We start from the raw sequence: 22,311 nt of genomic DNA on the forward strand, positions 1-22,311 counted from the left end.
CAGCTTCCTGCATCTGTCTGTGGTGAGGAAGCCAGACAGAGGCGTCTCGAGAGCGCCGATCAAACGGCGGGGCGTGACCGGCTTCTCCTCTGTCATTTTCACGGCGGCACCTTCCCACCGCCGTGCCGTAAACGCCGACTGAAACCTGAAAGGGAACTCGTTTGCTTCTGTGTTTGTGGGTGAGGAATGATCAGCCGCCTCTGGGTTTGGATTGTAGAGGCTGAGTCACTCCGTGGGTGAGAATCACGAGGAGACATTCAGGTTTCTTATGTCGATGCGCTTGATTTACGTTTTCAGATTGCGTCAAGAAACCCGTCCATTAAAATCCTACAGTGGAATCGACTTTGAAGCAGTTGTTATGTAACAGATTTATGAATGAATGACGATGAGACACAGGAGCCAAACAGCTCAGATAAACTCCTCCAGCTTTGGTTAATGTTATACAAAGTTTGGCAAAGGTGCAACATTTTTTCTTTACTTCAGGGAGATGTTAATGCTAACGGCATCCTTCAGTAGAACTGCTGCTCCTGAATGTAGGCAACAGCTTCAGGAAATGCTAATGCTAATGATTGTAGCCTCCCCAACTCGTAAATTAGTGACACTGTACCTCATATCTACAGATAATGCTAATGAGGTAAACTGGAGTTTTGTGTAATCGCAACCAAACAGATTTTACTGGAGACTATAGCTGAAAAATGTCAATGCTAATCAAGTCCTACTTCTGAAGTTATCAAGTAGTGGTAGACTCGTTCAGAAAATGGTACTTAAAGTTAAAGACTCGTGGTGTAGTAAACAGGAGTCTAGTGAAATGGTAACTGGACGCAACGGCTAATTACAGCTAATTAGTCGCTCGGCCTCCAGTCACCCAGAGTTTAGTGAAATATGAACTTAGCTGCTCTTCTAATTCTAATCTGACATTTTAGCGTCGCTAATGTGAGTGAGAGAGCTGAAATGCTAACTGCTTCTGGCAGTGCTAACGCTAACTGCAGGCTCAATACGCAGGACAGGGAGAGAGACAGCAGCGCCGCGACTTATCAACACTGACCCAAAACAAAACCTTCACAAGTGAAACGGTTATGAATTAGCATGTGGTAGCTAGCTCCTCTTCAACATCCCCAAATCAGAAGATGTACCAATGTGTCCAGAGTCGGCCAGGAGAAGCAGAAGCTGGTGTTTTGTGACGCTCCTCTCCTGCGGGACCATTACACACATCTTGTCGTGTTTTTGTGTTTTTTGTAGAAACAGGAAGCGTTGAGAGAGCGTGGAGGTTTTCACATGACGCGGCTCGGCAGAGGTCGTTTCAGAGAATGCTGTGTTTGTACTTCCCTCTTTTAGCAGCTGTGAACTTTGACCTCTCGCTCTGACACACACAAACACACACATGCACACACACACACACACACACACACTGCATTTTTCTGGGTATTTGGACACCACTTGTTAGTAAAAACATGGAGCTCCCTCTCTCTCTGGCTCTCTGGCTCGCTCGCTCGCAGAGTTTCCACAGCCCGGTCCAAGTTCTCTCGCTGTTGGCGTGTTCGTGGAAGCAGACGGAGTTCAGTGACCCCTGCAGCCCGGCGCACCTCGCTCCTGCCTTCTCTCCACGCCATTCTGCCTCTCATCGCGCGTTCAGGAGAATCTGTCTGGAAGCACTTTTAATAACACTTTCATTGCGGTTTGGTGAAAGTTCCCTGAAAAAATACCAGAGAATTCTGTGTAAATAAACAGTTTGCTCCACCGGTGTGTGAATGTGTGTGTGAATGGGTGAATGTGATACTGCAGTGTAAAGCGCTTTGGTCTCTGCTAATGCAGATGAAAAAGCGCTATATAAGCGTAGTCCATTTATCATTTCATTTTTAAATTAGACCGCACTGATATTCCACACTGCTAAAACTGTTGGAATTGTGAAAAACCGAACAAAATAGCTAAAAAAAAGAAAAGAAATATATCTTATGAACTTTTTTTTTTTTTTTTGGTAAAGGTTCATCTTATGAAATTGATAAACTTTTTTTTTTAAGAAATACATTTGCTAATATACTGTACATTAAACTATTTTAACCATTCGCGGCTTTAATTAGCTAAAAGTAGTCCAGATGCATAAAATGGTAAAAGCCACAAAAACCTTGAAAAAAAACTCAAAAAATTAGCTACAGAATAAAAGAAATTAGAAGGAAATACATTTTTTTCTTAATTTATGAGCATTTACATTTTTAATAAATTTTATTTAGTGGAAAATGGTGAAAACGTCTCTTTTGGTCACAAATGTTACACGATGCATTCAGGGTCTGCGCGTAAACACATTCAGCCAGTCGGACACTTGCCGCTCTTTATTTCAACATAAACTGAAGACGTACTTGGTCGAGTTCTGAAGCTTTCTCTCTCGTAAAGGGATTTCAGTTATGATCACTGCTTGTTTGCCTTGTTTTTTTCTGTTTTATTTCCTGTTTCCTTGACCTACTTGCTTTGTCACGTCAGGACTGGATCGATCTTCCTTCGACGCCCTTAGAATTATAAACAACTTTCATAAATAGCGCTGTAAATAAATATGATGTTTGACTTTAACCCAGAGGCCCACGTGGCGAGAAATGGATTTCACAAACCCCGTGCCGGTTTTTGACCCTCATTTAAAAAAAGAGCGACGTGATAATTCTGCTGTAAACAACATAAATGTGAATAAAACAGGAACCAGGGATTGATTTTTGCTGGGATCCTGTAGTGAACAGAGGTGTCTGCAAACGTATCCTGACAGTAAATTAGGCAGAATTAAAGATCAGTCCACATGAAGACAGTTTTATTTTGGCGTTCAGTTTCCTCTCTGAGCGTCTTCGTCCTCATGAATGAAAACACAGGAAACGTGCGTTTCCCCTGGTCATTGACACTCTGCCAATCGATAAATTACACCGAAATGATGTGCCAGTGAGTAAATCGTGGAGGGATTTTCAGTAACTCACATTCAGTTCCTGCGTGGATCGTCCATTTCCCTCTCTCCTAGACCTGATCCATCAACGATCTGCTCAGGATGATGTTCAAACTTTGTTTTTGTGTCTTTGGTGGTGAAATAACTGATTTTTGGTGAAAATCTTAAGCAGCTTTCATTATACTAATTATTTGAATGAAGCAAAGAAATGCCACAAATTTGCTTTTATTTCTGAAGGCATTGGAAAAAAAAAAGGATGCTTTCCAGTCAAGGTTAACCCTGAAGCCTGTCTGCCACTGGATACCAAACGGCTTTGATTTTGCTCACAGCTCGACGTGCTGCAGCCGTAACGCAGATGACACACCGATGATCTGTGTTTTTATTCGCTTGCTGCTGTAAGAAAGTGGAGGAAGAAGACAGGATGCCAAAAAACACTCCTCCTGGTGGTATAAGGGCTTCAGTTCCATTACCATGGATGGCGAACCTGAGCAGCGGTGTGAAATCTGGCGAGACGCCACAGTTCGAACGCCATCTTGTAATCGAACCGGCTCGTTCATTGGCGCTCCGCAACGCCACAAGTCTGAGACGCATTCTGTGGGTTCTGGGGAAACACCGGACCAGAGCGTGGCGGAGGGGGATGAAGCTTGTGTGACCTTTTCCACATGAGACCCCGCGGTGTTCCTACTGTTTGACAGCTCTGGTCATTTTATTTATGGCTGAATTTCAGGACACTCGAGGTCACTGTACAGTGAACGAGTTTAAAACGAGTAAAAACATCGGTAGCAATCAGAAAACGCAGGCATTTGCAGCGAAAAGGGGTTTTTGTTTTGTTTACGTCTTTGTGAATTCCTGCTGACCGATAAGCTGCAGGTTGAAACTCCCGGCCGGACGCTGGTGGAACATTAACCTGGAGGTTTACGGTCTCTGCAGCAGTTGAATATTCACCCTGTCGCTCTCTTCCAGATGTTGTTCTGTCACCAACCTTCAGATGGAAAGGTCAAAGCTCAGGCTCAGGTAATCGCTCAGCGATTGGCCATGTGACGCTCATTGATTGATCATGTGACTCTGCTGTCACCACCTGACTGGACACCACAGCTTTTATTGATTTATTTTAGCCATGAAATTAATTTACGGCAGTAAACATGATGTGTTGGTGTTGATATCGGCGTTGCCTGGTAACGCTCATTCTTTTAACACCTCGGTATCGGTCTGATTGATAAAACCAGTTCAATATTAACAGCTGATATTTATTACGTCTAGTTCCTCTTAGGTGTGTTGGATTAAAGCTGCTCTGAGTTATACGATCTGCAAAAACAAGTTCTAGTTCAGTCAAGGTTCTGATGTTTTTAATGGAATTAATCGATGTCAGTCGACGCGACTTGTGTTGGTTTTGCAAATTGTTATTGTTCAAAACGCTGAGTTCAGTGTTTCGAAATTTACTTTGACTTTATGATTTAAGTTATTAAAATTTCCACTGACTGTTATCAGTGAGTTTGATCAATAGAATGTGTTTTGAAATCTCTGATTCAGCGTATTTCACAGATATGAGTTGTGTTTTAAAACCTTCCTGAGGTATTATGACTTGTAACTTATGATTAGAAACTTTAGGTTAAACTGAACTTCCATGGAAGTTCTTACTACAACTTTCAAAGTTATCCTAAAATGAACACTGTTGATTCATCGCATTTGTTTTGTATTTATAAAAATAAAGAGATTACTAATCTTTTTATATTCAGTGTTTACATGGTTTGAACGATAAAAAAAATCATCATAGAAACTTGTTTTTATACAAATGTCAATATTGACTATTGACCATAACTGCAATATTAATATCTTTGTCTGTCAAAGCTTTCATATCGGCGCATGCTGAGTTATTTGGAATCACTTAACCATTCAGAATAATGCAGTGATAAGAAAAGCTTCAATTGGTGTGGAAAAAATATTAGCAGTGGTATTATTTTATTTATTTATCTTTTTGTATATTGATAGGAAATGCTCCAAAAAAAACAAAAGAAAGTATATTTGGATCCATGGAGTTTGGATCTCACAACAGACGGATAAACAAAAAGGGTCTTTTCCTTTTAACATTAGGATTTGGGCAAATCAGACCCAGCATTCCGTCCGTCTACTGAGCGTGTGCAGAAGAGCAGTGGTGCACATGCTCAGTAGCAGCATTTCAGAAAAGTTCAATTTTCTCATGTTTCCACGGAGTCGGAGCGTTTTCATAAAACTCCACCAAGGGAGTCGTTTTCTAAAAGTTGATTTCACAGTCACTCTTAGCACGGTCGTCATGGAAACACAAACTCAAGACGCAATACAAGTTTTTGCCCTTTTTTGCTTGAAAGTTGTATAAACGTGTCGTGTGTGTTTCCTTGTCTTATGAGGTAAATAATCAACTTCCAGTCATTTCCTGGTGACTGAACCAAAACCTTCTGCGTTACTGTGACTTAACCAGTCCTCACCCTGAACTGACCAGTGACCACGGCATAGCTAGTAAACTCCTTAGCATATACTCAGTTCCTTTATGGGGCCTTCAGCTTAGTCCTTATGGGTAATCAGGTTGAATTTCCTGCCAGTGTCTATGAGCAAGTGTGAGTGTGTGTGCACGTGTGTGTGTGTGTGTGTGTGTGTGTGTGTATGGCAGGAAAACTGTAATCTCGTGCTTCATAAGTCGAGCCATTAAGGAATTCCTGTCGGCGTCTATTTGGATGTCAGGTCTGAAGTCATAATGATAACCAACAATGGGATTTTGTCCCTGCGGGGTCCCACTCGGCCGCGGCGTCCCTCCAGGGGAAGATCGGCTCTCGACGCCTCTTTTCAGCGGAGGGACTCGAACCAGGAACCCAGCGATCAGATGGCTGCGTCGCTGTGCGTCTACTAGAGGATCATCTGTGCTGCGTAGTAAAGAACTGTTCTGCACACGCTCAATAGATCAACAATGAGAAGAAGGATTTCCTCCAGAGTGTCGTGACTCCCAGTCCAGATCCTCCTGGTCCTCGTCCAGGTCCAGATCCTCCTGGTCCTCGTCCAGGTCCAGATCCTCCTGGTCCTCGTCCAGGTCCAGATCCTCCTGGTCCTCGTCCAGGTCCAGATCCTCCTGGACTTGGTGCTGTAGACAGTCACTGCACTAACAGTCCAGTTGGTGTTCTGTCCATATGAACATCTGCTGTGTTGTTCTCTGTGTGGTTTCATCACAGAAACAGCCTACAGCACCAACTAGTGGCCCAACATGAAGACTACATCGTTTTCAGTGTGTCTGCTGTCGCTGTGAAAACGGACATTGTTTTCGAAACTTTGGATGACATTTTTGAAACTTTGGACATTGTTTTCGAAACTTTGGATGTTGTGCTTGAAACTCTGGATGCCGTTTTTAAAACGGACACTGTTTTTGAAATGTTGGACATCGTTTTCAAAACGTTGCACATTGCTTTCAAAATGCTGGGACATTGTTTTCAAAATAATGGACGCTGTTTTTTTAAACTGACATTGTCTTGTATGTTTTGTACATTGTTTTTGAAACCTTGGGCATCGTTTTTTAAACGGACATTGCTTTGTAAGCGTTGTATATCAGTTAGTAAACACTGGACATTGCTTTTGAAATGTTGCATCATCGTTTAGTAAACGCTGGGCTTTGCGTTCCAACGCGAAACGATGCGTTTTCACTTGAAACGTGAGGTAAACGGAGCCGTGGTTTAGAGGAAACAGATGGAAGTTCAGTTTATTTTTATTTTTCTAGAACTAAATCCTGCAGTTTTCTTCTCCCTTCAGTCGGAGCTTCTCTCGCCGCGGTTTCTGCACCAGGCGGAAAGTATCATTAGACAGTAACCACTGTATTTGCTGACAGGGTGTGGCCACATTGTGGGCACTGTGTGTGTGTGTGTGTGCTTTTTTTAGCTCAGAGAGGAAAGTTTAACCAGCATCAGAGGAATATCGTTCACTTCTCTGGGGGTGTTTGTTGAATGTTCTTCCAAAGTATTTTACAGGACAGAGTGTGACTGTGTGTGTGTGTTAGACTGTGTGTGTGTTGTCATGTGCTGGTGGAGGCCCTGCTCTCAGCCTCAGGAGGCTTCGCCCACTCTGACGTTGTCAAATATAGATTTGCACATGTAACCACAATAAGACGCCTTCGCTGTGGAAAACTGTCCATCGTGACTGGATTCTAGATTCTGGATTCTGGATTCTGGACTCAGCGCTGCCACATTCGGGTTCAATCTGAGGAAAGAATGACAAGAAATGTCACCAAAGGCATGAGAAAAGAAAAAAAACCTGCTCAGAGGAAGTAAATGAATAAATAGCTCAGTGAATAAGAGAACTACTTTATGCAGACGTCCAAACGTTTATTCAGCTCAGTCCAGTGCCTCTTTACACAGAAGGGCTTTAAAGAAATCCCAGACGAGTCCTGAACTCATGTTATGACAGAAAGGTCAGATGAGAGGAAAGAAGCGTCACAGTGAAAACCTTTACTGAGGGTTTGCTGTTAGAGGAACGTTCTCCTGCTGGATCCAGGCTGTGTTTATACAGCAGTGTTTTCAAGTGAAAGTGACAAACTGCCGTAGCGTTCTCTGTCACCGTGTTAATGCAGGAAGATGCAACTTTTTGAAAATGTCCCAGCTCTGTCGCCATGTTAACACCAGAAAATGCAACTTCTTGAAAATTCTTCAGCTCTGTCTCAGTGTTAACTTGGAAAAAAAAAAAGATGTGAAAATGCTCCAACTCTATCGCCATGTTAAAGTGGGAAAATGCAATTTTTTTTGAAAGTGCTCCGACTCCATGTTGACGTGGGAAAATAGAACTTTTGGGAAATTTTTCCACTCTGCCTCTGTGTTAATGTGATAAAATGCAGCTTTTTGAAAAATTCTTCCAAGACGGAGCTTTTTGAAAATGTTTGAATTCAGTTTCCGTGGAAACTGGGAAAAACTCAGATTTTTGGAAGTGCTCTGATGCTGTCTCCATGGAAACGGGAGGAAAAACTGAACTTTTTAAAATTTCTCTAGTCGCACATGCCCGCTCCAGCCGCAGTAAATATTCCTGCCGGTTTGTGAACGACAGCAGTGTGCGATGTTCACTGTTGGATTTAACGGCGTCTCTGATCAGGAGCACACTCACTGCATCTGGATCACATGTGGAGACTGAGACACTGACGCTGAACAGACCGAGAACATGAAGGAGGACAGCTTCAGGGGGAGGGGCGGCGGAAAGTCTCAGCTTTTATTAGAAGACTTTACAGCCATCTTTTTATCTGTCACATCTTTTTGAAGTGTGTGTGTGTGTGTGTGTGTGTGTGTGTGTGTGTGTGTGTGTGTGTGTGTGTGTGTGTGTGTGTGTGTGTGTGTGTGTGTGTGTGTGTGTGTGTGTGTGTGTGTGTGTGTGTGTGTGTGTGTGTGTGTGTGTGTGTGTGTGTGTGTGTGTGTGTGTGTGTGTGTGTGTGTGTGTGTGAGAGAGAAAGTGAGGACCGGCAAAAAGCTGCAGCCAGCAGAGTGAGGACATTTCCTTTACGTGTTCTCTTACGGTGAACTCTTCACTTACATTGAAAATCTCACCTAACGCCATTTGTTTTGTTTGTTGTCTGCCATATTTCCCTCGCTTTCCTTTTGTTTAGTGTAGCAGTCGAGCGTTAGTGATGAAAACGTCACCTGGATTATGACTGGAACTGCATGAGTCCAAAGAAATGTGCTAAAAATCAGTGTTTTACCATTTTCCTGGTTTGTCGGCCGGATTGGAGCCACTTGTGTGCCAGTTTAGGCCCACGGGCCCTATGTTTCACATGCCTGCTGTAGTCGGTCCTCGGTATGTGGCAAGTACAAGTGTGTGTGTGTGCACGCGCGTGTGCGTGCGTGTGTTTATTATCCGAGTGTGTGTGGTTAGGCAGCTGTGTGTTCAGTTCCTGTTATCTTTAACTGTCAGGCTTGTTTCCTTCTGTGTGTGTGTGTGTGTGTGTGTGTGTGTGTCTGTGTGTGTGTGTCTGTGTGTGTGTGTCTGTGTGTGTGTGTGTGTGTGTGTCTGTGTGTGTGTGTGTGTGTGTGTGTGTGTGTGTGTGTGTGTGTGTGTGTGTGTGTGTGTGTGTGTGTGTGTGTGTGTGTGTGTGTGTGTGTGTGTGTGTGTGTGTGTGTGTGTGTGTTGATGGTGACAACATGGCCCTGGTGTCGCAAAGTTTTGTGTGTGAGGAAATGAGACTTTGTGGAAATGTGATGGGAAAGCAGCAGTTTTTTTTTTCTTCTTCCAGCTCCTCTGGATTGTGTTTCCACCGTAATCCAGATGTTTGGAGCACTTTATGAAGACGACACTTGTTGTTTTATCATCAATTTTTAGATGAATAACCTATGTACGATGTTTCGTAGTTTTCTGTGAAAGACTTTTTTCAATTTTTTTCTCAAATACAGTGATAATGGAGGTTTTTGTGTTATAGTAGCGGCATTCTGTTGTCATACAGAGACATCTAGTGGTCAAAGATAGTATGTTGCACTGTATTTTGATCTGTAGAAGTTATTTCTGAATATAAATCGTTAGAAATTTAAATATGGTTAGTAATTTTTCATATTTGAGTTTGGCAGCCAACTTCATCTTGACCAGTAAAATGCTGCCATAATAACCTTTAGAGTGAAACTTTAAAGTTTTTTTTCTTTTTTGTGGTTGCTGAGTATACACAACAGAGATGTCAATATTTGCACAAAGCCAAAAAAATCAGTGCAGAATGATGCAAAATATGGTGAAATGTCCATCGAGTTTGCTACTCTGACGAAAATGGAAGAAGAAAAAAAGAAGAAAGAAATTAGCGTTTTCTTTTGAAATTTCTACCATTTGCTTGGTGGGCCACATTAGAGCCTCTTGTGGGTCGGTTCTAAAAGACTTCCTGTTTGTTCTCTCACCCCTGAGTGCTGATCAAAAACCTTCTTCTCCTCTTCCCAGAGTACCCAGATCGATCCAGAGGAGCTCTTCACGAAACTGGACCGCATCGGGAAGGGATCTTTTGGAGAGGTACTTCTGCTTTAACTCTTCTTTTAATCATTTGTTGATTTTATATGAGATCGGCTACAAAAAGACGTTCGAGTCCGGACTGACCTGACGGATCTTCTCTCGGTCATCGTCAGGTGTTCAAAGGCATCGACAACCGCAGCCAGAGCGTGGTGGCCATCAAGACCATCGACCTGGAGGAGGCGGAGGACGAGATCGAGGACATCCAGCAGGAGATCACGGTGCTCAGCCAGTGCGACAGTCCCTACATCACCAAGTACTACGGCTCCTATCTGAAGGTGAGCGCCGAGCCGGCGGCGGCGGCGGTTCGAGGATGGTTGATGGGAAGCGTGCTGACGGTTGGGTTGTTGATCCCTTCGTCTTCCAGGGCAGCAAGCTATGGATCATCATGGAGTATCTGGGTGGAGGCTCTGCTCTCGACTTGGTGAGTTGAGATTTAGCCAGAAGGTCGTGACGGTAACAATGTGTTCAGGTGGTGAGAAGATTTGACAATAATCTGGAACTCAATTATTAATCTTTCTGGAAGATTGGTTGATTTTATTCCTCAGAAAATGGATAACATAGAGCATCTTCCTCCTCTAATGTCCAGATTATAGAGCATCTTCCTCCAGTAACATCCAGATTATAGAGCATCTTCCTCCAGTAACATCCAGATTATAGAGCATCTTCCTCCAGTAACACCCAGATTATAGAGCATCTTCCTCCTCTAACGTCCAGATTATAGAGCATCTTCCTCCTCTAATGTCCAGATTATAGAGCATCTTCCTCCAGTAACATCCAGATTATAGAGCATCTTCCTCCACTAACATCCAGATTATAGAGCATCTTCCTCCAGTAACACCCAGATTATAGAGCATCTTCCTCCTCTAATGTCCAGATTATAGAGCATCTTCCTCCTCTAACCTCAGATTATAGAGCATCTTCCTCCTCTAACGTCCAGATTATAGAGCATCTTCCTCCTCTAACCTCAGATTAGAGAGCATCTTCCTCCTCTAACGTCCAGATTAGAGAGCATCTTCCTCCTCTAACGTCCAGATTATAGAGCATCTTCCTCCTCTAACATCCAGATTATAGAGCATCTTCCTCCAGTATCATCCAGATTATAGAGCATTTTCCTCTATCAACATCCAGATTATAGAGCATCTTCCTCCTCTAACGTCCAGATTATAGAGCATCTTCCTCCTCTAACCTCAGATTATAGAACATCTTCCTCCTCTAACGTCCAGATTATAGAGCATCTTCCTCCTCTAACGTCCAGATTATAGAGCATCTTCCTCCTCTAACATCCAGATTATAGAGCATCTTCCTCCTCTAACATCCAGATTATAGAGCATCTTCCTCCAGTATCATCCAGATTATAGAGCATTTTCCTCTATCAACATCCAGATTATAGAGCATCTTCCTCCAGTAACATCCAGATTATAGAGCGTCTTCCACCAGTAACGTCCAGATTATAGAGCATCTTCCTCCTCTAACCTCAGATTATAGAGCATCTTCCTCCTCTAACGTCCAGATTATAGAGCATCTTCCTCCTCTAACGTCCAGATTATAGAGCATCTTCCTCCTCTAACGTCCAGATTATAGAGCATCTTCCTCCCTGAGTGAATCAGTTGGTAGATTGACCAACCAAGCTCACAGTTCAGCTGAAGTGTTACAGTGATACTAAAATAATCCAGGTGTGTGATAATTGAAATGGAACACGATGAGCCAGAACATTATGACCAGCACAACAGTCACTAGTAACTTTTATTTACCTAACGAGTTCGTACCTTTTAAAGAAGTAGCTGGAAGGAGTGCAGATTTTGGGGATTTCTCTCATCCTACAGTCGTGTGTAAATAAATGAACCAGATCGTTGAATTTGTGTTGGTATTTATCTGGCAGTCTGTGTTTTGTGAGAACACATCGTGTCTCTACTGTGAATTAAAAAAATGAAGAAATCTTCCTCCATTCACCATCTTGATTGCCTAATTGTCTTTGTCTCGTCTTGCCTTGAATGGAACTGAACAGGGTGTGTTTGTGCACATCTTGCGTGCCACTCAGTGTTTCACGTGTGTGTCATGGCTTGGCATGCATGTGTTTCTTATGTCTGTGTGTGTGTGTGTGTGTGTGTGTGTGTGTGTGTGTGTGTGTGTGTAGCTGCGGGCAGGTCCGTTCGACGAGTCTCAGATTGCCACCATGCTGAAGGAGATCCTGAAGGGCCTGGACTACCTGCACTCTGAGAAGAAGATCCACAGAGACATCAAAGGTCTGGACGTCATTCAGAACATTTCAGCAGGTTGTTGAGGCCGAAACAGACGATGCTTTTAGGAACATGTCCAGTGGAATCTGTTAAACATAGCTGGAGGAACAGACGGATGCTGTGGAAGAACAAACCGTTAGCATAACTCAACATTTTCAATACATTTCCCTGTTAAACGTGAAACTTTTCTGAACCGAAAAAGCAAAAACAATCAAATGCTGTTGTGTAAACGGGATCTAAATCGACCACTAGGGCCTGCGTAGAGCTACCCAACTGCTTCACAGGGTCAGTAATCCATCCAGCTGTGGTTTCTTCCCTTTATATTCTGTATTCTCCTATAAACCAGACCCTGCTGCTGGAACCTTGAACCACGTGTTCCACTGCGTGCCGAATTTAGACAAGAGAATAATTTTAAAAAGTGCCTTGGCATGCAGCCTGCTGGTATACCTTGGTAAAACTATGTATCACTTCAATTGGTTGTAAACTCATCCATCAGTTTTTTTTTGAATGAATATCACTTCCTTTTCAAGCCTTTCCATATATATATTTACACACTGCAAAAAAGAGTGGCCCAAATGCAAGATATCAACATTAAATTAAAGAAAATCACTCTTAAGACTCGTTAAATTAGCCGTCCATGCAGCTAGTAAATTTTACTTAAAAAGATATCTTGTAAGAATTTTTTAAATCAAGAAATAATTCTATCTTGAATTTATCTTAAATCAAGTTGGATGAGAGATTTTGACTGAAAACAAGACTTACGAATTTGGTAAGATTTAGAATTTTTGCAGTGTGTGATGTTTTCATATTTAAAACAAGCTAATATTTTCCAAAAATAGACATTTTTAACATTATGCTGTTTTTGTCCTATGAATAAAATAAGGGCTCATGAGTTATATATTATTATATTCGCTTGTTTAACTCATACATATTATCAAAAAAAACCCTTCATCGGGACTCCATATCCCAAAATGCATCTTTAAAAAATATAGATATATATGTCGACATTCAATTTATATTGATGATTTTTTTTTTCTTCCCCTTTGTATTTATCTGTATTTTGAGACGTCTCCCCTCCATAACTGCTCCTCTACACAGGAATGAGCTCATGCAGCGTTGGCGATAGTGGAACTTTAAAGGGTTTCTTGTGATCACTCTCCACAGCCGCCAACGTGCTGCTGTCGGAGCACGGCCAGGTGAAGCTGGCCGACTTCGGGGTGGCCGGCCAGCTGACGGACACGCAGATCAAGAGGGAGACCTTCGTGGGAACGCCGTTCTGGATGGCTCCGGAGGTCATCCAGCAGTCTGCCTACGACTCCAAGGTCTGTCACCAAAAACACACCCGCCCCAGGGTCCCGGTGTCTCTGCCTGCTCTGGCTTCAGTGTTGAGGGACGAAAACTTTGCACCTCGTCTCTTGATATTTTTACTTCCTCATGTACAGCATTTTGGCTCAGCTGTTGTTTTTTCAAAGTGCTGGATCAATGAAGTTTATTTGAGTTGACACAGCCCAGAAAGCTGAATCAATTACGAAGACACTGCTTTGACGATTGCAGCCAATGTGCAAAGGGCCGAAAAGGGCAGCCATATTGGGGAGGGGCCACTGACTCCTACAGTGCATTAAACTCAATAGAGGAATGACTTGTTTTCACTAAGAAATTGATCATAAATCAATCAGTTTAACATACATTCAACTGGGTTGTAATTCATTACTTTATTGCTGTCGCCATATATATATTGTTATTGCTATTATCTTTTAATTATCTCTTAATTACAATCAGTACTGATAATATCATTATATTAACCAATCAGTAGAGCCTCAGGGGCTCTGCTGATTGGTCAAAGATACCTGGAGCAGAACAGAGACAGATGGAAATGCTCTCGCGGTAGTGCAATTATGCTACACTCCTAAAGGATTATCAATGGATACTCTAACATTTAATCCAAAGAAAACACAGAAAAATTAGCATTGACGAGCGAAATCCTGCCTACAGCACCTTTAAGTCCAAGCTCCAGCTTCGACAAACCCTGACACTGTTTGAGTTTGGATCAAAATATATCAGAATGAAATCAGATGTTTGAGATGAGCTTTTCGATTGGTCATTTCTATTGTTTGTCACAAAACATGTATTTCATAGTGCATTTTAACCAAAATGTCATTAGTTATTTCACTAGTCAGAATAAAATAAAGTGAGCTGTTACATTATTAAAGAACCCAGACTTAGAGTGGAGAGATTTATCCTGTTCTGTCTGGGTTTATTTCAGTATTTAACAACCAGCTCACTCTAAATTGTTCTTTACAGACACACCATCTGTAAAAAGTGATTCCACTGATCTGGTTTGTATGTTCTGCTCATTGGAACATCCAGAAAAGGAACATAAGTTCAACATCTATTCGAGTTATGCAGAAGGTCGTCTGCTGGAAACGGGAAGTAGAATTTGTGTTTTGGTGGTAAAACCAGCATTTTAAAAAACATCCAAACATCGTGTGTCAGAGTTTGACGTGAGGTGTTTTTAACAAATCAAATCGTTTGGAAATGGGTTGAAAATTCTGTGAATAATTCTACTTTTAGATGATAAATGTATGTGCACTTTGCCTCTGTGAGCACCATCCCAAGATGGCGGCGCTTTAGGCATCAACCATCAGCGTGGTATCTTCCCATGTCATGCCTCTGGTCAGTCCCTGTTGAGGTTTCCCGCATTTCAGGTTTATTTTTGCATTTTCGTTTCTCAGAGGTTTTACTTTTACACATGAGGTTCTAAAAACAAGAAATACTGAAAACGATGCAGTGAGCATGTTTCCGTAATGAAACCTCACATGCATGCAGACAACAGTCTGCTATTAATTCCCAAAACGTTGAAAACATTGTCGTGTAACCTCAGTGTTCTAAATTATTCAGGGTGTGAAGCAACAGTAGCGTGTTATTTTGAAGTTAAAAGCTCTTAATTGAAAGTCATTTTGAAAACATTTCCGTGTTCCGGCACGGCTTCTGTCAGCGTCTGGTCGGACATGTGGGACAGCGGCTGTATTTTTAGGTCAGGATTTTCCTGTTTCTTTCTCACAGTGCTCTGTGTTTGCGTATCGCCATGGCGACCCGGCGCACGTGTCCCGGCGCGGCGCGGCGCCGGCCTCCAGGTCGTTTGCATTATTTCCAGTTTGCTTTGCATCTGTTAGAAACGGCTCGGTGGCGGCCCGGCGTCGTGGGGAGGAGGGGGGGATTCCCCTCGTCCCGGCTCTGTTTGCGTAGTCGAACACAAAGCCGGCCGTACCGAGCGGCGAGCCTGATCCAGGCGGAGGGTTGTGTGCTCACGGGCGCACCTGCTGCGTCCGACACACACAGGAGTGAAAGGCTCTTTCTCATCGTCCGGAACAAAGTCAACAAACGCCTCTGACGTCGGCTGACCTCTTTGTTTGGGCGAAGGTGTGTGTGGCACATCCATTGGGTGTCTTTGTCCCTCCATGTGGTTCGTTTCTACCCGGTGTGCATGCTGCACGTGTCAGGACTTCCTCTTAAGTTCATTTTACACGGTGTTTGAAGTGAAAAGGCACTTTTTTTTTTTTTTTTTTCAAGAGTTTCAAGATCACATGGAAACTATTTGAACACACAGAAAATGGTGGATTTGGTGTAAACAGCCATGAGTGGCTGCTGTGTTCTGTTTTTAATTCCTTTAGCTCACATTTGGAACAGGGATTCTGTTTAAAATTGCTCCTTGAAATGAATGACAGGTTCATTTCTTTAAGTGATGAAGTTTCCTCTGCTCATGTAGAGATGTGTTGTTTCTGTGTTGGATGAGTAGAGCGAGTCCGCTGTTTATGAACACATCGTAACTTTCGTGTTTCTCCAAGAGGACTTGACATTTGGCCCTGATTTTGGCTGACAAATAGCAATATCAGGAAAACACAGAAGTACATTTCTTCACTATTAACTCTCCTGTTTCAATGACCATTTGTCGTTTAAAGGGTCTTTTATTTTCTTAACACCTTGCTTCATTTGTTCTATAATTTTAATGTATGACTGGTGTTATAAACTTTGAGTATTTACATTTTTAAGTGTTTCTGTGCAAACAGACGCTGAACCATCTTGAGCCACGTTGTCAAACTGCAAACATTCAGATGCTTATTTAAGCTGTGAACACACAACTCATTGACCTTTTGGCTTTCTTATCTGCTTGATCTTTTGTGTAGTTCAAAAGTGTGTGTGGTACTTAAATGAGGGTGTGTATAGCTCTAGTAGAGCTGTGTTCTGTGTTCTAATGTTTTATTTGTCTCTGGTTTGTTCTCATGTCTTCATATTGGGTTTTTCTTCTTTGTATCTCTGGAAAAGCTGTGAATCTCTGGCCTTGTCGTCTTCTGACCTGCTGTTGTCTTTTGTTCTGAGAGGAAGTGCATGAGGGACATCAGTTAGAGTACCGAGGGAACTGTTGCCATGACGACGCAGGTGGAGCAGGAGTGACCGACGCAGACCCAGAACTGAATTTCCAGTCGGTCCACTCGAGGCGTGGTCCATGGTTTATTTGAAGAAAGCGAAAGCTGAACACACCTTTCAGTTTTCTGTCCACGCTGGACGTTTGCTGGTCTGTTCCTTGCTTTGTGGGAGGTGTGTGCTCTGTCCTTACCTGTACCTTCCTCTTCCTGTGACCTTTGCCCTCTAAATATCCAAGCTGTGTCTAAATACTGCCACCAAGTGTCCAAATAACAACTAAACTAAATAACCTGACAGTAATAAGTATGAAAGGCTCCCACGTAGAGCTTGTGTATGTGTGTTGTTGTTTTTAAGCTTTTTCTTACTCATGTTTCCCCCCTATATTCTGGTTATATATCAAGAAAAGCTGCGAACATCCAAATGTCTTGAGTTGTGGCTTTGTCTCTGCTCATGTTTCTGTCTTGTGTCCATATGTCCTCCTCTCGGCCTTCATATGTCTAGAAAAGCTGTGAACACCTCAGTTTGAAAGGTGAAAGGTGTGTGTGTGGCTCGTCCGTCCGGGTGTGTGTAGTTCACAGTTCCCTTAAAAGTTCCTGAGTTAATTCTCGTCACGCTGCTGTCAAATCTTTATTTTTGAATCAGAAGGAATTCATCTCGGCGGAGAAACTCCTCGAGGTGTATTTGTTTTCAAAGAACACAAAGTGTGACTTGTTGAAACCCCGACGACGGCTTAAAGTTACATAAATAACCAGCGTAACCCGAGAAGCTGTCAGAAGACGAACAGAGCTCCAGGCAGGTGATGAGCGCCTCCTCACACTGTATGGACTCAAAATAACCAAGGAAAGGGAAATCGGTGGGAACCGTCTCTGCGCTGAAGCAGGCATTTCAAGCATGTGTCGGTTCACTTCTGAGATGTGTGTGCGCCACGTGCCGCCATATGGTCGGCGTGTCGGCGTAATGGAGCCGCCGGAGTTAACAGTCAAGCGGCGACCGGGCATCCCGTCGTAACGTGACTCCTCGCCGCCGAGCCGCCGCCGTACGGACGACGGGTCCTCGGCGGCGCCGACACTCGACTGCTGTAGCAAACTGAGAAGACGTGACATTCAACCTGTGTGTGCGCCCGAGCCCCGGCCCGGCCTGACAGATGGTTAGCGGGCATCAAGCAAACACAATGAACACACCCGGTGTTTGCTGTCGTGTCCAGATACCTGCAACTCTGAAAGCATTTATTTGAAACGGGTATTTTGGATAATCTCAATAAGTCGATTCAGTCTGAGCTTGTCTTCTGGTCAATTCATCCCGTCATCCCACCTTCGTCCTGCATTTGGATGTCTGACCGTACGTCTCCCTTTCACAGGCGGACATCTGGTCGCTGGGCATCACGGCCATCGAGCTCGCTAAGGGCGAACCCCCCAACTCCGACATGCATCCCATGCGAGTCCTCTTCCACATCCCCAAGTCTCCTCCTCCCACGCTGAGCGGAGACTTCTCCAAGAGCTTCAAGGAGTTCACCGAAGCCTGCCTCAACAAGGACCCTGCCTTCGTAAGATGCCGCCTCTCTGATTCCTCTCTCTCTGTCTCCTTTGTCTTTTGAGAAGTCTGCGGTTATTTGATGACTTAGCTGAACCACAGCTCTCAATATTCAAATAACACAAGTAGAAAAACACCCCCAAACAATTCCATATGAGCAAGACAACGGAGCTAAAGAGGCAGCAGAAAGGAACTGAAAGAACCTCCGAGGGGGTGAAATACCTGAAGATACTGCCTTCATATTATCTAACTTGAACTGCCATTTCTTCTCTCTGTACCTCTAGAAAAGCTGTGAATTCCGTTGTTAGGTCAGATTATGATAATAACCATGAGAGACTTGGGGTTTTGAGGGTAGTTACTTAGACTACGTGATGTGATTCTTGTTAATTACCAATAAAAGGAATTACTTACGACTATTTAAGTGTACTGGGTTTGTTCACGTGAGTGAATTTATCAAAGACTTAGTAAACATCATATTTGTATAGAATGATTTGAGCAGCATTAATCTATTCCTTCCAGCCTTGAGCACAAGTCTGACAGTTAATCAGTTTCTCATAGACACACCTGGACACAGAGTCACAGCTCAGAGGCTTCCTCACCTCACTTAAAGACAGCTTTATTGGAATTATTGTTTCTTTTTCTTTGTTAAAGTATCTTGTGAAAACCGCTGTATTTGGTGCTTTATAAATAGAATTGAATAGAAAATTACACTTAACCCCATAGAACAACTGTCAGTTCCTCTGTTAATTGATATTATGTCTGCATTCAGCAATGACTTGTGAAGTTGAATGCAGCCTCCTCACATACTGTATGGTTGTAGTTGTATCTTGCTGCCCCCTGCTGGACACTTGATGTCTCTACTTTCCCTCCATTCAAAATAAAACCCCATCATTCATCTTTTTTTTTCTTTTTTTTAGATTTAGGTTAACTTCTCCTCCCTCTGCTATCTCCGCAGCGTCCCACAGCCAAAGAGCTGCTCAAGCACAAGTTCATCGTCAAACACTGTAAGAAGACGTCCTACCTCAGCGAGCTGATCGACAGGTACAGGCGGTGGAAGGAGGCGGGAAACAGCGACAGCAGCTCCGACGACTCCGACAGGTGACCTTCTTGTCACACTGCTTCTTGACTTTCCCGGGTCACCTCTCGGTTTCCACTGCCGTGGCGTCTGAAGAGTAACGGATGTTTGTTTTCATGTGTGAAGTGAATCCAGCAACAAAGAGAACAGCGAGTCCCCAGAGTGGTCCTTCACCACCGTCCGCCAGAAGAAGCCGGTCAGCACGAGGGTCCTGATTGGGCCGGTCAGTAGCCTCTCTGTGCACTTGTAAACGTGAAATGAAAAAAGCTTTTCAGAGGTGAAGACGTGGTTCAAACCCGAAGTACAGGAAGTGTAATCTGTCATTTCTGATGTTTGGGCTGGCCCCATAGAGTCAGTACATTAAAGATCTGTGAGTACGATGAGCTTCAGTTCAATTGCACAAACTGTCATCACTAAATCTGTAAGGAAAATCCTCTCGAGCAGTGGCATTATGTCATGAAATGGCATCCAACAAGAAAGGTGAAATCTAAACAAAATTCAGTAGCTAAGAAAGTCTTAGTGAAGTGACGAAAAAGCGACAAAATCTAAAATAATTTAAATAAATAAAAGTGCTGAAATACAAGCTAAAAATTAGGACAGCAGCTCAGAAAATAGGATACTTAAATAAAATGGCTAATAGCACTAAATCAACTTAAACTAAAAAGCTGAAACTGTGATAGTTGATATGTTAAGGTTTAGGTTAAAAACCTAAAATAACAGGCCAATCCGTGTATCTGTCTGTTGCCTTATACAGGCTGTGTGCCACAGAATTTGTTGCAGTTCGGGGTCTGAATTTCCCGCGCAATCGTGGGAATGTGACGTAAATTGACGCTGTATGCGCGTTGCCGAACAGGAAGAACATGGACACAGACTCAAACACTGCTGGGATCAGGGGCGGGGTCAGTGTTGCCAACTTGGCGACTTTCTCGCTAAATCTGGCGACTTTCCAAAGCCTCTTGGCGACTTTTTTTGTCAAAAGCGACTAGCGACAAATTTAGCGACTTTTTCTGGTGCTCTGGAGACGTGACAGGACGTCTCCGCTGTCCTCAACCAGCAGCGGGTGCTGCGTGAGCCCCTCCCCCGTCCCAAAGCACTCACAGGCGGCCAGTCTCACACAGCGCTCCCTGCTGCAGTCAGAGCAGAGAGGAGACCCACACCACTCCGTCCACACATCAAATGAATTGCGTGTGCGCAAATACGCCGCTGCTCACTTGCTGACAAACCAAGAATCAACAGAAGAAAGTTCATTTGTAGTTCTATTTGTAGTTTAATTTGTCCGCTCTCCCGGTACATTATATATTTGCTCCCGGTCTGTGAATCGAAGCTCGAGAACCCCCCCACCCCCCCACCTGGAGTGATGTTCATGGAGGGAACTTCAGCTGCATTTGGGAGTGAAAACGGATGCTGACAAAAATCACTTAATATGCACTGTGGTCTTGCAGTAAACCGCGACATAATAAACAGCATTAGCATCCCTGGTGCAGTGCTGTGAAGACGGACTTTCTGTAAAATGTTTGTGCGCGCTCCCGTGCCGCCTTGGCTGGTGGCTGCAGTCACCCGCAGCGCCTATCGCGGCAGCACTGAGGTAAATTTTGTAAAGTTGCCTTAAGTCCCTTTAACTTAGCCTCGGCCTCTTTAAGTATGTTTTTTCGTGGTCTTAGGATGATCTGTTCTTAGTCTTGACTTGGTCCTGGTATGTTGAAATCTTGGTCTTAGCTCTGTCTTGGTCCCTTAAGGTCTTTGTCTTGGTCTTGGCTTGACTCTGGTAATTAAAGTATTGGTCTTGGTCTCGTCTCAGTCCCTTAAAGTCTGGGTCTTGGGATGCTGTGGTCTTTGACTGGACTGTTAGATTGTCTTGACTGAAACACAAAGAAGATAAAATTTTAAATTGCAGCTATGAATCGTCATAAATGCAACATTAGTTAAACAGCCAGTATTATGGTATGAAATAAACTTTGTACCTCTTCGTTCAGAAAACTCAGTCCCTCAACTTCGTCCAGTTTCAACGAAACTCAGTGAAATGTGGTCCGTTTTGAAGATGTCTGTCAAAGCAAGCAATAACGAAGCTCTTCATCCTCCTCGTCTTCATCTGTGCAGGGTCAGGAGCCAATAAGCAAATCCACCAGTTTGACCACGGTCATCTCTCCGGTCTTCAGTGAGGTGGGTCTTCAGAAGTCCTCACTTCCTCACCCCGTCCTGAAAGACTCTCTTCTAACCTGACCGGACAGAATCAGACCCACTTCTTTAACTCACCACGGCTCCTTTTCTCCTCTTGACTCTTGCAGTTGAAAGAGCAACATAAGGAGCAGTCCGAGCAGCGGCTGGCCATCGAGGAGCTGGAGCGCAACATTCGCTTGGCCGAGGACGTTTGTCCAGGCATCACAGACAGGATGGTCAAACACATCATCGCCAGGTATCTCCAGTCAATCGGCTCCTTTCTTTTAACTCATTGAAGTCTCTTTGTCATTCATAAAACTTCTGCTTTTTAACTTGTGCTTCTTCTACGTTCTGGTTGTCCTTGAAACTTGAAAGTACGAGCTACTTTCAGAGTCACAGAAAAGGTTTCATATGAAAAGCCCTTGACTTAACTCCAATTCCAAGTTGTTGGGATCCTGAAAGCTCTTAGGCCAGAGTGTTGACGCATAGAATTAAAAGTTCTTACAGCCTTGTAAACCTCCTGAACTTGAAATTCAGAGTTGATATTGGAGTTTAGGAGTGTAAATCTGAACATTTCCCTCCTGTTAATGTTGTAACTCCAAGTTTTTCAGAGAGGTAAGGATTAAAGCCCAAATATTCATACTGACAGAACACCAAGTTGGATTGTTATTACAATGACTGTCAACTCTAAAACTACCAAGACCAGGCGAATGTGGAGGAAAACATTGTTCTTTAGTGCAGAACAGCTGTTTACTACAGCCTTGATGAGCAGGAGCCGCATTTCTGCCGTCGACACTGAGACTGAGCCAGAGCGCTTGGAGAAAGTTGCAAAGCGCCGCGTTAGCTAGCATCCTCAAGGCGGCCATATTGAAATTAAAGGTTTCAGTCAGTCCATCTGGAAGAGGTTTTCCTGGAGTTTCAGAGACAACTGGAACATCGTGTTAAAGCTTCCTTCTGATGGTGATCATGTGATCTCCCCCTCCCCCCTCCCCACACAG

The 22,311-nt window shown here is 43.4% G+C and overlaps 1 protein-coding gene across 1 annotated transcript in view; it reads left to right on the top strand.

The window, feature by feature from the left end:
- The window catches only part of LOC115385963 (serine/threonine-protein kinase 26-like), a 29,501-nt gene that overhangs the window by 6,421 nt on the left and 769 nt on the right, over positions 1-22,311 (top strand). Inside the window, exons 2-11 of the mRNA XM_030088093.1 lie at positions 9,824-9,892; positions 10,006-10,167; positions 10,257-10,313; positions 12,027-12,135; positions 13,294-13,451; positions 17,909-18,094; positions 19,037-19,179; positions 19,283-19,379; positions 21,254-21,316; positions 21,442-21,569. Of these exons, the coding sequence (XP_029943953.1) occupies positions 9,824-9,892; positions 10,006-10,167; positions 10,257-10,313; positions 12,027-12,135; positions 13,294-13,451; positions 17,909-18,094; positions 19,037-19,179; positions 19,283-19,379; positions 21,254-21,316; positions 21,442-21,569 (1,172 nt within the window). The remainder of the gene's footprint in view (positions 1-9,823; positions 9,893-10,005; positions 10,168-10,256; positions 10,314-12,026; positions 12,136-13,293; positions 13,452-17,908; positions 18,095-19,036; positions 19,180-19,282; positions 19,380-21,253; positions 21,317-21,441; positions 21,570-22,311) is intronic.

Source organism: Salarias fasciatus, chromosome 3, assembly GCF_902148845.1.
Source record: "Salarias fasciatus chromosome 3, fSalaFa1.1, whole genome shotgun sequence".
Taxonomy (NCBI): domain Eukaryota; kingdom Metazoa; phylum Chordata; class Actinopteri; order Blenniiformes; family Blenniidae; genus Salarias; species Salarias fasciatus.